Here is a 15,410-nt window from a genome sequence, read left to right as displayed (position 1 = left end):
ACTAATAGCATATATAATCTCCTTTCTAAAAGGGCAGTTTATCGGGTTTTTTTTTTTAGTTGAAAAAAATACATTTCACTTTCTCCAAAATAAGGAATATTTCTGGAGATCCCAAATGTCATCTCATTTTAATTCTTTGCTACTTTGACTCCACCCAATATTCTCCCTGATAATGACAAGCAGCAGAGCACTACCGGGTTCCCTGTTAGCAAATATGCCTGTGTATGTCCCTATGAAAGCAAACTTTACACGTTGTGCCAAATACCTTAAAATATGATATCTAAACATGAACCTACTTTCAAACTTAAAATAGATGGTCCCATCATAGGATGGTCTACGTTTACAGGATACATGCTAAGGGTTTTGGTTTTTGGTTGTTTTGTTGTTGTTGTGGGTTTTTTTTGTTGGTTTTTTTTTTTAAGACTCAGAATATTTCAGAATATTTTTAGAAAGTCAAAATAGAGGTTGGTCAGTGGTTAGAGCACTGGCTGCTTTTCCAGAGGACCTGGGTTCAGTTCCCAGCACCTACAAAGCAGCTCACAGTCACCTATATAACTCTAGTTCCTGGGTGTCAGATGCCCTCATATTTCCTCCTCAGACACTGCCTGATGTGCACATACTCACATAGGTGAAACACTGATACTCAGAAAGTGAAAAGAACAAACATAAAATAGCATCACCGTAAGAAAGAAAATTTAAAAGCAGAACGCTCACAAAACAAATTATTAACCATTTCTCCGTATTTAAATTCACGTCCATTTATGAAAGCTCTTCATGTACAGACGTTCTACAGGAAATACCTGGTTTTAAAAGAGAAAGGTTCATGTGGCCCAGACATCATAAACAAAAATGCTTTTATTGGACATGAGCTGTGTCCACTACTCCACTGCTGTGGCTTTTCTGCTGTGTGGAGACCACTGAGTGTTAGACCCACACAGAAGGCAGAAAGAGGCTTCGTGAGTAGATCTCTGAGATCTCACATCCACCTGGCAAGAATTACTTCTTTCTCTTTCCACAGGTAAATGAAAGTTGCCTCTAACATCCTTGGGGTCTCTAAGATCACTCTGAACTAGTAAATAACAGAAAACAAAACAAAACACAGAAACCTTAGCTTTAAAAGAACATTTTTGCTTAAGATACAGGGGGCAGGAAGGGTCAAAGTTGGATAATCTGATTATGGTCTATTATCAACACCATTTGAAGTCCCTGCTATCTTGATAATCACCATGGAGCCTTGCAGGACTTGGCTAGCAGATAGCTTAGCTTAATTAGGAGTATAGGTGACTGGATTAGCCTCCTGTCCTTTTTAATGATCCATACACTTTCTCTCCCCTGTCCCCAAGTCACAAGAGCTCTGTTTTGTTCTCCTGCTGGAAATGCTATGTGCCAGCAACTATGACAGCCATAAAAAAACAAGTTTGATCAGCCTGACTTTGTGGCAGATGGAAGGCTTGAGGCTCAGGCTAGTCTGGGTTTGAATTGTGACACCATCGTTGGTTGTGTGTGTGCTTCCCTGCAGCTCTGAACCTCTGATCGCTGTCCCCAAAATGGTGTCAGTAAAGTCAACCACAGAGTATCAGGAGAGCAAGAAGCCACATGAGGGGCTTTGACTAGGTGGCCAGTAGCACTCTGTTTTGATGGTCGCCGAATGTTCCCTGCCCTCACCTCTATAAAAACTTTTAGGGATGTCAGTCCAGCAGGAAACCCAGTGGTCTCCTGTAGAGCCTTCTGGGAACCTGCCACGACCTTTGGAAAATGTTGCTTAGTAATTCTACTTTCTCTCCTCCTTTTTGCCAACAAGAAGTTCTATTTTTAGCAGAGTTTGGTAAGCCCTTCCTTATAGATGTCCTTTCTCCACATCTTATTCTATGTGGTGCAGTGTTAACACACAGATTTAATTACCAGTTAATGCATTAATGCATATGTGTGTGTGTGTATACATATAGAAGTTATATTAGAAACTTTGCTGTATTTTTATCTGTTATTTACAGTCTAGCTCCTTCAGAAGAATTTGGAAAAGTTCATAGTTATAGACAAAGACTGGAAACAAAAAATACTTGTTTCAAGTATCAACATCCTAGTGCAAGACCTAGGTCGCCTCTTTTAACCTCCCTGATCCTCAGTCTCTTCCTCCTCCTGATGGGGGTGGTTAAATGAGCATTCTACATAATATGTTGGGTATCATGCCACAACTGAAATACCAACAGTAGCCACATAGATTTCTTTTAGCAGAATATTTGAACAGTTTATAGGAAGAAATTTTTGTTTAAAAGAATAATCACAGAGACTTTGTGAGCCTTATAAACCTTTCTCAAATGGAGTATGTTAAAGAGGACATCCCAGAATATGCCTTTTGGGAAAAGGGCAACATCTCAACAAATAAAGGAAGAGAGAACATTATGTTGTCAGGATATATTGTTAGCTCCCAAATAACCTATTCCCTGTTTATTAACTACCACAATTATTGTAAGTGTTTATATCTGGTCGAACCATAAAGTACCTTTGCGTGCTGTCAAACTTTTTCCCTTTCTGCGACAACTCAGGTGAAGTGTAGCCACGTTTAACTGTGCCCTGTGTGCCTGCCCTTGGTCAAGTGCAGTGGGAACAGAGAATAAACAGATAATGGGGGTCATAGATGCCTGCAAGTCAACTTCAGAGAAAGCCAGCCAAGGCCACAAGCACCCAGGCCTGTTTGCATGGCTGATTTGTCCAAGGCTATTTACTTACCTAGACACCCTAAGGTCTGTCTTAGAGTAACAGAATGACCTTTAAAGACACGACTTTACTCAGGGCCCACGTTCCGGCATCACACCTTTATCTTGCTTCTGTTAGAACTGGATCACAAAACAGGGAGCAATTAGAAACGTTACACTTCATCCCCAAATTGAGAAAGAATGCATCGGGGCTGGCCCAAGGGACCAAGAGGCAACAGCTGAGCCTGTGGTTTTGTGGAGATTCTTAGCCTGCTATGTCAGAGACCACACTATGAAGTCATGTCAACCACTGGGATCAAGGCTCATCAACAAAGCTTTCCGAGCAACACAAGAGTCAGATAAACCTCAGCATTCCATGCTATTCCCTGGCACTCACAGGGGGTTTCCTTCATCTAGTTGGCGTAGGTGTGGCCATTGTCTACCCTCAGGCAGCCATGACAGAAGGACAAGGCTTATCTTCTCTGGAGTCTGTGACACTATCCCAGTGGCATGGGTGTCTCTGATTATATGTACTGCATCAGAGTTTCATTTCCCAAATCACAAGATTCTCAGCCCTCTGAAAAGACTGTCAGAGCGCCTTCCTCATCCCGGTAAGGCTCAAGGTTGGGAAGGGTCAGGTTTTGCAGACAGTCACACAGCTGGCAAGCCGCTCTTTGGAGTCACTTCATTAGACCCCTCTCAACTCACCCCTGAAATAATACCTGCCTTATCAAAGCCCTGCACTCTAGAAGGTATTTTCCCCCTTCATCTTCTGATCTTATAAACTATAGACTGCGAGCAATAAAATCATTTTTAAAAAGTAGATTTAAATCATCTTAAAGTCACTCTGCTTGTGACCTTTAGCAGCTGTATCACCAAAGCTTTCCCAAGAAACGAACACTTAAAAAGATGAAAAGGTGGATATAATTTCTGACCCATTTTTGCTTTAGGAGCAATTCATGACATGATCAAATATACCTTGCAAATTGTTTACGAATTTCCAAAGCCACCGCCTTCCTTTTTTTTTTTTTTATTTGAAATTTGCGTAACACAGAGCATCGGAATGAAACTGAAGGTTTTGCTTTTGCTTTTGCTTTGATTAAACACTTCTTTCTGCATGGTTATATCAAGCACAGCAGGACCATCCCAGACCCGTGTCCTTCACCGCTGGTCCATCACGGTGGTGGCACCAAGAGCTGCATGCTTAAAAACATTGGCCTTTTGGCTTTCATAGTTCATCTTTGTAATACATTTTATGTAAGCCGCATTCTGGTTATTAAAAAAGAAAATCCCAAGCTGGTACTCACTGCCCAGAATAGAACTTTAGCCAAAGAGGAATTCCTTAGCTTCACATATCATTGTATAGCTTACATAACAGGAAGCTTGTTTTCATCCTAAGGAGCACTGGGAAGCCAGATTCTAAAATAACAAAAAAAAAAAAAAAATCTAGGGTCAGGTGCAGGCTGCCATTTTTACAATAACATTAAAAGGCTGGTTTCAGTCAGGTTTATCACTTGCCTGCTTCTCACTTGCCAAACCAGGGTGAGCTGAGCAGCCAGCATCCTGAACCCAGGAGGGTTCAACTCCAGAAGGACGGCAGAGTTTCTGACTTTAAAAACACCTAAACAATGCCTAAATATTTAGTACCTGATATTGCCTTAAGTATTTACCTAAAATAAGTAACACTTTTTATTTCTATTTCATTTATTTTTGCCTTGAGAAATAGCTAGAATGCAAATTTGTTTGTTTGTTTGTTTGTTTGTTTGTTTGTTTGTTTGTGAGATATAAGGTCTTATGTAGCCCTAATCGCTTAAAACTCACTCTGTAGACCAGGCTAGCCTAGAACTCACAGAGGTCCTCCTGCTTCTATCTCCCCAGTGCTGAGACTAAAGGCATGCACAACTACTGCCTGGCCAAGTAACAGTATTTTTAAAGATGTGCTTACTCTGGAACCTCCTGCTTAGGTACTCTGTACCTGCTATCAATGTGGTATGTGACTCTTCCTTATGGTTTTGTGGTACATCAAGCTCCTTGCCCATGACAGTTAAATTTTTTAGAAAAGAAAATTCGAAGAAATAGAACCTGTTTAAATGCCATAAGAGAAGCAGGAATACAAGACCTGAGAATCTTTGCCTCATACCTGACAGACTCTGCCTGCCCCAATAAAAAGGAATAATTTAAAAAGAAATATCAAGTAGTGCTGTGAGCCTTCAGCCTAGAACTTGAATTTAGACTGAAAATAAATGCAGGCATACAGAGGCTTTGGCAGGAGTTTTATTAAGGGAAAGCCCCTCGTAGTTGTCCTTTTCATGGACTGATGGTCAGAAAGGCTCAAGAGCTTTCCTCGTGGGTAGACTGGGGTCAGGAACACAGAGCCACCTGGCTGGGAGCCCTTATGGGATTTGACCCTCAAGTCTTGAAAACCCCCAGTTGCCTTTTAAATGCACTTAATTCTCTAAAACTAAACAGTGCTAAAAGAAACCTCTTAGGTCAACTGAAATAGACGTTTAAAGGGGAAAAATTGAATCCTTTTCAAAAGCAGCCGTTACACAATCTAGCTTGGTGTGGTGCCTGTTGAAAGTTGGGTGGCTTCCATGGAAACAGAAATGAACACAAGAGACAAAAGAGTTTTTGAGTAATTTTTAGAGTAAGGGTGTGTGTGTGTGTGTGTGTGTGTGTGTGTGTGTGTGTGTACACAGTAAAAATAGTACCCAGGAATTTTCTCCAGAACTAACTACTCATTTTTTATTTTTAAGTGTGTATTCTATATAATGGATCTACTTTCAGTATTCATACAAATGCTGGCTATACATCTACAGTTTTCCACACATACGGTGGCCACTGGGGATTCAAACATCCAATGAGGCAGAGTTTTCTGTGCTTAACATGCTTGTAATCTCTAATGACTACAAATGTGTCTTCCACTCACCCTGGAGGCAGGAAAGTCTTCACATCTGGATACACTAAGTGCTTGCCACCTCCACAAGCAACCTCTGAGGTCTCTGGCACATCTGGGAATCACTGGCAGGTGGAAATCACAGGCCGAGTCACCGATAAGTCTTTGGTGAATTCCCTCTCATATCCTAACCTCAAAAGATTCCAGGTTCCCACAGTGGGCTCTGTGTTTATTAGCCTACAGTTGTTAAAAGGCCATTCTGTTCCTGTGGCAATATTCACTAAATTTGTATTTAATGTTGTTCTTACAAAGGGAAGTTTAGCAGCAAGTCTGAAAGACAGGAAGTGACTCAGTGGCCCACGAGTCAGGTGTGGGTAGTAAGGAGTGAGCTACAGGTCTGAAAAAAGTGTCCCTATAGGGGAGAAAGCAGGGTTGGAATGTCAGCAACCGGTGATGTCAGTTCCAGGATGACCCAAGACAGATATCTCAGAAGCTGCCGGGAAACAGGGAGCCCCTTGTACACCCTAAGAGAAAAGGTAAAGTGACTTCTTGGGAAGGTAATAGAGTCGCTAATAGAAGTCGTCATGCCACAGATGAATTTTTAAAAATCTACAATGTGGTAAACACCTGAGAGAGTGTGTGTTCTTTTTATTCTTCATTTTGAATATTCTAAACTGGCTGGTGCTGTGATCATTTTATGAAAGAAGTGCCATTATGGAATACACAATAATATATAGCTTAGAATGTAAATGGAAACCACACTTGCCAAAGAAGAGGAGCTTTGTAACATTTAAGAGATCATATGCATTCTGGAAGCAGAAACAGGAGGAGTGCAAGTTTGAGCTGCATAATGAATTCAAGGCCAGCCTGGGCTTCACAGCAAGCCCCTGCTTCAAAAATATCAAAGTTAAATTAAATTTAAAAACAAGAGAATTCATGGACGCTTAAAGGCCTGCATTATGCCTTTGTACCCAGGAAGTGGAGGTCTCTTAAAAACCTCATCTTGGCTACACTTAGTCAGCTGTGGAAAGTGTTGTCTTTGGTTTGCCTATCTGGCCAGAGCTTCATGTGTGATAGGCAAGGATTTTGCCAACAAGCTACATGTCCAGCCCCATGGAACGTTTTCAACGTGTGTTTATAATCTTCAAGGGCATAATAGGCCGTCAGTATTTCAGAATGACTTGTAAGCTACATCTTTAGGGATGGCGAGTTTCATCCCCTTCTGAAGACTTTGTTGGTAATGAGGGTCAGTGGGACACACTCTGCCTTATACTTCCGTCCCCATGAGGGGTTTGCTTCATCGGACAGCGCATGCTTCTTTCCACTCCAAACAGAATCTTCCTTCTGGAGGCTCTGATGAAAATTCTTGATGTTTCTTTTTAATGTGAATGAAAACAATGGGGAGAGGAAGTGTGGAGGATTGGAATCTCCGCAGAGGCCCCGCAGGTCACTAGGGACCAGTGAGGTTCCTTTCTGCTCTCGGTGGTGGCCGGAAGTGGGAAAGCGGGCGATCATCTGTTCCCAGCTATGTCTGTCTGTGCCACCACGCTGGAAGCTTCCTCAGCCTTCGCAAAAGAAAACATTAATCAAGCCCCTTTGAGGTGCTTAGCACTGGGCTGACACAGAGGCTGCCGGCTGTGGAGGGAACGGGAGAGTGGAATAAACCAAAACTTCTAGGGCTGGGGTAAGTGCGGGTTGGACACGGGAAGTTGAGGGAGGGAAGCCTGAGCCTTGGGTGGCAGGATTACAGAATTGTAAGGCCACAAGCTAAAAGTTAAGGAGGTAGAGGAGTTAAACGAGTGAGAATTGGCTGGTTAGATGAAGTGTGACAGTGTCATCCTGGATGGGTTGTGACATCCAGTGGATGATGGAGGTGGGGTTGGGGCAGTTCAGGAAACCCCTGGTAGTGTGGCACCCATCCTAGGCTCGCTCTGGAAGTGGGAGGCACAGAGAGACCTCCTGAGACCTGTGCCCAGGACTTCTATGATGGTCCGGGGAGTGTGCGTTTTCACTTTGGAGATTCGAGAACCACAGATAGCAAACAAGAGAGCATGATTCGGGCTGCCTCTGCAGTCATCACCTTGTATGAGGTCAGTTGCTTTCTTGAGTAAAATGCACTTGAGGCATACTGTATCCTGCGTCCTGTGCATCATGGAAATGTGTTCAAGAATGCCTTTGTGTGCAAGCCAACACTTTTATGTTGCTGAGCAGAGATTCTGCTTTCGTCCTGTGATCTTATGCCTGGCTTCCCTCTGCTCTCCCTGGGCCGTGTGTGTGTGTGTGTGTGTGTGTGTGTGTGTGTGTGTGTGTGTTGCTTCGTTAGAGCTGAGCCTTTGGGTCCTACTGTGGCATCAGAATTCATGTGGTACTGAGAGGGGCAGTTATAAAAGAATGAATAAGCAGGCCTCTCTAAAGTGAGAATTTTTCTCCTTTGAGCTGCATGTGAGCTTCTTCAGCGAAGCAGAGTGCTCAGGGGCCTTTAGAAACTACAGAATCATACATCTCCCTAGGGTGTCATTTTCTTCACACTTGAAGGGGAGCTTTTGGTTTAAAAAAAAAAAGTATGAGCACATTGCATTCTAACTGCATATAGAAAAATGTAAAATTCATTGAGGGTATGTTTTCTCTCTGCTGTATATTGATAGGGGAAGAACACAAGATTCATTTCAAGGAAGAATAATGGCTTTAGGAATTTATTTATTTACTTATTTATTATGCACATTGGTGTTTTGATTGTATATCTATCTGTCTTTGTGTGAGAGGGTGTCACATTCTCTGGAACTGGAGTTGCGTACAGCTGCCATGTGGATATTGGGAATTGAACCTGAGTCCTTTGGAAGAGCAGCCAATGTTCTCAACCATTGAGCCATCTCTCCAGCTCGGGCTTCGGGTTTTTAAATGAGTGTCAATATAAACAACTCATTCTATTCTACAACTGTAAAAAAAAAACAAAACAAAATCACATCCCTGTGCCCAAGCCAGGATTGTAATGTGAACTAACTGTTCATCCTTTCTGTGGGCTCCTCCACCTCATAGCTTCTCTGGAACGTACGCATAATGGGATATATGTTTTGCAGATAGGGAAACTGAGGCTGTGAGCTGGGGAGCCCTTTGCATGGGGAGCCCCACTGTTTAACTGACATCTTAATTCTCATGGTGGCGTTGGGTTTTCTGTTGTTGTCAAAGTCATGTCTATAATCTCTACTTGGTCTCCCTTCCATCTTCCTGTTCTTATTTAGTAAGGGCGCATACTCTTTTCTCCTGGCTTTGCCACTATTCTCTGACAAAAGTCACCTACCATCACTGTCATTATACCATCATCATCTTCAGCCATGCCACATACAAAACTCACTTTTTCTTTGTTACTGACAGTAGCCACAAGTATCCCAAGCCAACATTGAGCCCCTGCTGTCTCCATATCCACTGTGATCACACTTTCAGTCTGTAAAGAGATAGAAATCCTGGTCACAGAAAGCAGATCGAATAGTGATTCAAGGTGCCCATTGTTTCACAGAGTAGGGTAGACATCCTGTGAGACAGTTCTGAGACTGCTTCTTAGAACAGGTGTCCAGGGAGCTGTACCTCTGAGAAAGCAAAGGCATTATTTAAGCAGAGTAGAAGGAAGGGTGCCCCAAGTCAGCTCACCCTAATATATTACCCAGTTCCTCCCCCTCCCTGAGAACCCAAATAGTCATAGCTGAGCAGAGTTCAGGCATTGCTGTAACATTACAAGCATCCTGTATCCCCACTCTCCATCATAGCTGATTGAATGACTGCCAGGTTTAGTTGTGGTTCCTCCATGGCATTTTCGGCATTTTCAGGGAGTGTTGGCATGTCCACACTGAACCAAACCTGGAGTCTTTGAGCCAAAACTCAGGAGGAGCTCTGACCTTTGGCTCACCACCAGAACTAGCCTCATTCGCCTAGGACCAGGCTCTAAGCCACATCTGTCTCCCCAGCACTCTTCCAAAGCCACATCTGGAAGGCCTCTAAACGGCATGTCATTGATTCGTTATTGATTACACCTGGGTTCTAGTGTTCTGCCCAACTGCAACCCCTGAGACAGGTGTATCAGACTTTTCTAGGAAAATAAAACAGAAAAGTGTGGTATCCAGCATGTGTCCTCCAACTTCCCTGAATCAAACCAGGAAAGGGTAGGAAGACAAAGAAGAATTTCCAGGGAGAAGGTGACTCTAGGTCCAGAGACTTCTTAGAGTCCTTTGGCAGGAGCAAGCCTACAGCCTACTCTGGCTTGCGACTCCTGAAGAACAAGGAAAGCCCTTCCCAGCTGCTCTCAGTTCAACACCTACAGCACACACACCAGGTTCCATGTGCTCTGCCAGGCACTCAGGGTGCCAGAGTGAGTAAGGTCCCCAAAGCAAGCACTGTGGACAGATAGAAGAGACAAACTGCACTGAGAACATCCCAGGATAATCTCATAAGGACTATTATAGAAAAGAGCCAGGCCAACCTGAGAGTCCAACATCTTCACTGATTCATAGTGCAAGGGGAATGCACATGAGTCAGGGTTGTGATGGATGGAAAGATACAGTTGGAAGCACTAAGTGTGGGGTATGAACCAAAGCCTAGACTGGGGACTCTGGGCAGTGCTGGGCAGTTGTGAGCCCTGGCTAGCAATGGCCAGGCCATGGAGACACAGGAGGCCGCAGTTGTGAGCTGACACTCCATTCAGGGGCTGCTCATGGCTTAAGACTTGTTGAGATTCTATTGCAGTAGTCCAGGTACAGGGCCTAAACCAAGGAGGAGAGAATGGAGTTAAAGAGGAAAGGGGGAGTTTGGGAAATATCTCAGTGACAAACGTAGGGGGTCCTGAGGTTGTCTTGTAAGACTTTAGAGAATTAAGAAAGAAGGGGAGTCTATGGAGATCTCAAAGTATTCCACTGATGGAACACCATTCAACTTATTTCACTAGATTCTTCTCACATAGCCATATGTTACTAAGACACAAAGTCAAGATGTGTGTTAACCAGACTGCCATGACTGTGGCAGACACCAGAGAAAAACAAGGGAAGAAAGATTTGTTTTTGCTCAGGGTTCCAGTAGTTCCCCTACCATAACAGGGAGTCGGGGTGGCCAGGATGGAGAAAGGGGGTGGAGGAATGGAGGTTTTCTTTATTCCACTTGGGTGCCTGGCCTACAGGATGGTGTTATCGCCATTCAGGTCAATAGTCCCCACTTAGATGATCCCCCAAGACACACCTGGAGGCGCACCCAACAATCACCAAGGTGCTTTTCACTCAGTCAAGATGACAGCTAAAACCAGTGATGTTAACATATGACCAGTAGTGCCAGCTGATGTGGGATAGAATCAGATGAGATGTGAGAGCAGTTTGCATACACAAAGGACGACTGTTGTCTGTGTAATGCTGTTTCAGTCCATGTGTGTGCAGATGTTAAGTATGCCCCCATTCACCACAATATGAATTATATGTCCCTCTCTTACAATAAAGATCGAAGTCAAACATTTGAAAGCCCTACAGTGTTCTTTTCTATGGTTGTGATTCAACCACACGTGACTTTCAAGTATGACTATATCCCTCGAGGACTTCATTACCTTAAAAAGGGACACTGGTTCTCTATGAGAATTAAGTGAGGCAATATTTTCTTTTCCTTCCTTCCTTCTTCCTTTCCTTCCTTCCTTTTCTTAAAATACTGTAGCCCAAGCTGGTCTAGAATTCACTGTGCAAAGGAAGCTGATATCAAACTCTCAGCAGCTCTCCTGCCTCAGCTACCACAGGGATGCTGGGATTACAGGCACGGCCCACCATGCTGCCTTCAGTCTTTTCTTACAGTTACTCTTTTGACAGCAAACCTTGCAGTTTTGTGTGTGCTTGGAATTCTCAAGGATTTGGTGCAGGTGGGATACTCAAAGGGATCAGGGTTAGCAGGAATGAATGTCCCAGTCAGCCCAGGACCATGGGGCAACATCCAGATGTGCTGCCCAGGGATATCCACAGATAGTTCCACAGAGGTGGACTCACAACTAGGAGAGCAATGATACCTTCTTCTTTTGCAGATTTATTTATTTTTATGGAGTATGCAGGAGTCTTCTGTCTGCATGTATGCATGTGAACCATGTGTTTAGGATCAAAAGAGGGCATCAGATACCCTGGAACTGGTATTAATGATGGCTACGAGCTGATATATGTGCTTGGAACCACACTCAGGTCCTCTGCCAGAGCAGGTGCTCTTATCTGCTGAATCATCTCTCCAGCCCCATGTTACCTTCTTTTCATGGACAGTTTCCCAGCTCCAAGGTACTTCATTATACATTTTTCCCATACTAGCACAGACCTGAGTGATTACAGGAATTTGAGTATCTGACAGATATATCTTTGAGTTTCTTGGCCTCCAGATCTTCAGTTTGCTTTTAATAGGGTTACTCATGCCTTCCATCAACATTCAGTGAATGCAAACCATTAACAAGACCTTAGCCTATGGACTAGAGATGTGGACTAGTGAGAAGGCTCAGTATATGCAGGCCCTGGCCAAGCCTGGTAACCTGAGCTACATCCACAGGACCTACATGGTAGAAGGAGAGGACTGACTCCCTCCTTTGACTTCCACGAATATATGCACACACACAATACAAAATAGACAAATGTTTTAAGAGGTTTTTTTGTTTTTGTTTTTGTTTTGTTTTGTTTTTTTAAAGAAAGTACAGGTGTGAAGATTCGGTCTAGCATCCAGCCTGGTGTTATTTATCTATGATGTCATAATTTAGACAACATAATTGTTCAAGGATACTTGTAGCTTGGTCTTTTATATAGTTATAGAATGAGAGGATGGAGAGAGAATTAAGGAGGGAGGGGAAAGGGAGAAAGGGAGGGAGGGAGAGAGAGAGAGAGAGAGAGAGAGAGAGAGAGAGAAAATGAGATTATTTCTCCACGTTTCAAATTTTGATAGACCACATGATGCAGAATAGAAAGTAACTGGCCATCTTTGACTTCTCCAAGATACATGGTTTTCTTCTTGAGCAAAATGTGAGCACTGGCCGGGCGTGGTGACGCACGCCTTTAATCCCAGCACTCGGGAGGCAGAGGCAGGCGGATTTCTGAGTTCGAGGCCAGCCTGATCTACAAAGTGAGTTCCAGGACAGCTAGGGCTACAGAGAAACCCTGTCTCGAAAAACCAAAAAAAAAAAAAAAAAAATGTGAGCACTGCATGTAATGGTAGAATAATCTAAGTAGCCTCTGCAACACAACAATCACACAGAGAGAGGGAGACAGAGACAGAAGGAAACAGAGAGAGACAGACACACAGACCGACACAGGCATATACACAAAGAGGCACGCACACACACAGAAAGACACAGCCCGAGAGTGGAATACCCACTAAGAGGCATGCACACACACATGTGCACACACAGAGAGAGCAATGTTTGTAGGCAGCAAGCTTTCCAGGCCCCAGGATCCTATCTAAAAGTCCCAGGTTAAGGACTCCCAGACCATGGAAAGGCACTGAGGTCCCAACCCCTAGCTGAGAAGCTGTTGGTGGATATTGGTTCCTGGAGATGGTAGTCCTCTTTCTTGGTAGGTGGCCTGGGTTGTAGTGAACAATCCCACATCCCTGCACATAACTGGACTCAGTAGTTGGACTCAGTGAATTTTTTATGGGAAGATACAGCATTGGGAGGATGACTTTGGAGGAATTAGAGGTGCGGGAGTAGGGATGGATATAATCAAAATATATCACATGTGTCTATATAATTCTCAAAGAATACATTTTAAAACTTATTAGTAATTGTAAAACAAGGTTCTAGATCATCCATTAGTCTGACCAAGACGGATTTCCTATCTTTTTTTTTTAATTATGTGCGTGTGTATTTACTTGTTATTTCTTTGGAAAAACGAAAAGTTCATGGAGAACTATTTTCAAAAGTTTCTGTTCTACAGTAGTTACAGTTTGAGCAGACAGACAGCATTCATTATAATCTTTTAGACACAAACTCAAAATAGTTCTATGGCATGAAGGTAACTGAATATCAGTGTACTTGCATGATGTCTAAATGACTTTGCATGTTACATTCTTACAAAGCAGATCCGAGCACAGAACCCTAGTGTATTTTCACAATAAGGATGGACTTGGTAGGATGCCTACCGGGGAGACTCGGGACCTCTTGCTGAGGTCAGTGACCTTGGGCCGCATGTCAGCTCCCAGCTTTTCCAAGTCACTAATCCCCGGGAAGCCCTCTTCCTTTATCATTCTTACTCATCTGTTCAGATTCTCCTCGACATGGAAAATCAGTGTTCTGACTGTGTTTCCCTTACTGAAGCCCACATGTCTGATAGAGAGCTTTTCCCCAAGGTTCTGCTGTGTTTGACTCTGTCTTAAGACATCTTTGACCTTGAGATCACTGTGTATAAGGCATATGGAGGCTAATATTTTACTTATTAACCAATAAGCACATTGTACATTCTAATAGCAAAACCACCTTCCTCGGACTGGCACTTGTATTCCCACAGTCACAGCCATTTAGGAGAAGCCTTGCTGCAGTCTTCAAAGTGTCACATCTCATTTATAACTCCCCACACGTAATACAGCCTTCTGTGGAATACACAATGACTCATGTTAAGTGCCTTGTCAGAGGAGGAACTGGATGTAGGCTGACAGGTGCCACGTGGCCACAGGGCCCTCCAACAGACACACATATAAACCCATAAGCACCTGCCGCCAGGAAGGCATGAGCTCTCGAGACTCCAAGGCTCTTGACACGCAGACGAGGGGGCTCTCCACGTAAAACCATCTGAGTCAAATGTCACGTCATCTGCTGGGTTTTCATGACCACCTAATCGAAATGCACACCCTTTGCTGTGTACCCTAGAGAACACTGCAGTCCTCTCAGGGGTGTGCTTCCCTGATTTGTAAGGAAACCTGTTTGTCTTACCTGCCTGACTTTGACCCCTTTCTGTCGGAGCCAGGCAGGGTTCTACAGCCCTTAACAGAGGCTTTCTCACGAAGGCACTCCACAACTGTCTGTAGGATGAATAAATACCTCAATGCCTTTCGTTTTTGTTTTTAGGACAAATGAAGAGCTAAGTGAGCAGAGGTAGGGGTAGTTAGAAACACCTCTGTCTATTACAGAAAAAAAATCAGCATTTCCTCCATAGTAAGAGTAGCAAAGGCTACTCTCCTGTACCTGTGGGATGGCTTTACAGTAATGCTCTGAGGAGAGTTCTGTCCAGCTGAGGCCTGTAAATTAGCCTACCCAAGGTCAGGGAGGTCATGAGACCTGAGGCTGGAATTTAAGCTGAGCCTTCCCTTCCAGCCAAGTCAGCTTTGTTCCCTCCCTGCATCCCCCTTAGTCTGCCTGTGCCCTCAAAATCAGGACTGTTTTTTCTGGATAAAGTGGCAGACTCTCTTTACAGATGAAAGTATATGATTGAATGAGAAAGAAAACAATGAAAATGAAGCTAGAATACATCGTTTGTTTGTTTGTTTTAACTTCCCTGGAAAACAGTAACATTAGCTTTGCATAAAAGTGGGATCACCTTCTCTATTGAGATGTTTCTGATGTTCACTTTTGCGAATTTGCTAATTTCACCAACAGGGGTCATATTATGTGTTTGAATATCTTGAATACAGACTTATGGAGTCTGTAATCTACCAGCGTTCACTTGTTAGTCTTTAAATTTTCCCTTATTTAGCCTTGTTTGTTGGCTTTCTCTCTCTCCTTTTTTTTTTTTTTTTTTTTTTTTTTTTTTTAAAGCAAACCTTGAGACTTCAGCGGTCGAGAAATATCAGTCACACACCTAAAGTGAAATTCATCCTGGAAATTATGTAAATGCACGTACAGGAGT

General features: G+C 43.3%; 1 protein-coding gene across 12 annotated transcripts in view; it reads left to right on the top strand.

The window, feature by feature from the left end:
- The window catches only part of Stard13 (StAR related lipid transfer domain containing 13), a 199,848-nt gene that overhangs the window by 117,396 nt on the left and 67,042 nt on the right, over positions 1–15,410 (top strand). For 2 of the 12 annotated variants that reach the window (XM_029477487.1, XM_029477486.1), the window contains exon 1: positions 1,970–3,304. The exons of 8 other annotated variants lie outside the window; for them this stretch is intronic. In XM_029477487.1, the coding sequence (XP_029333347.1) occupies positions 2,986–3,304 (319 nt within the window). In that variant the 5' untranslated portion in view covers positions 1,970–2,985. Of the gene's footprint in view, positions 1–1,968; positions 3,305–15,410 lie in introns of those variants that run through there. 2 more of the 12 variants (XM_029477485.1, XM_021161877.2) reach the window with 2 other exon arrangements.

This window comes from Mus caroli, chromosome 5 (assembly GCF_900094665.2).
Source record: "Mus caroli chromosome 5, CAROLI_EIJ_v1.1, whole genome shotgun sequence".
NCBI classification, from domain to species: domain Eukaryota; kingdom Metazoa; phylum Chordata; class Mammalia; order Rodentia; family Muridae; genus Mus; species Mus caroli.
Note: the sequence above shows the minus strand (reverse complement) of the source record. Positions and strands in the feature narration are given on the sequence as shown.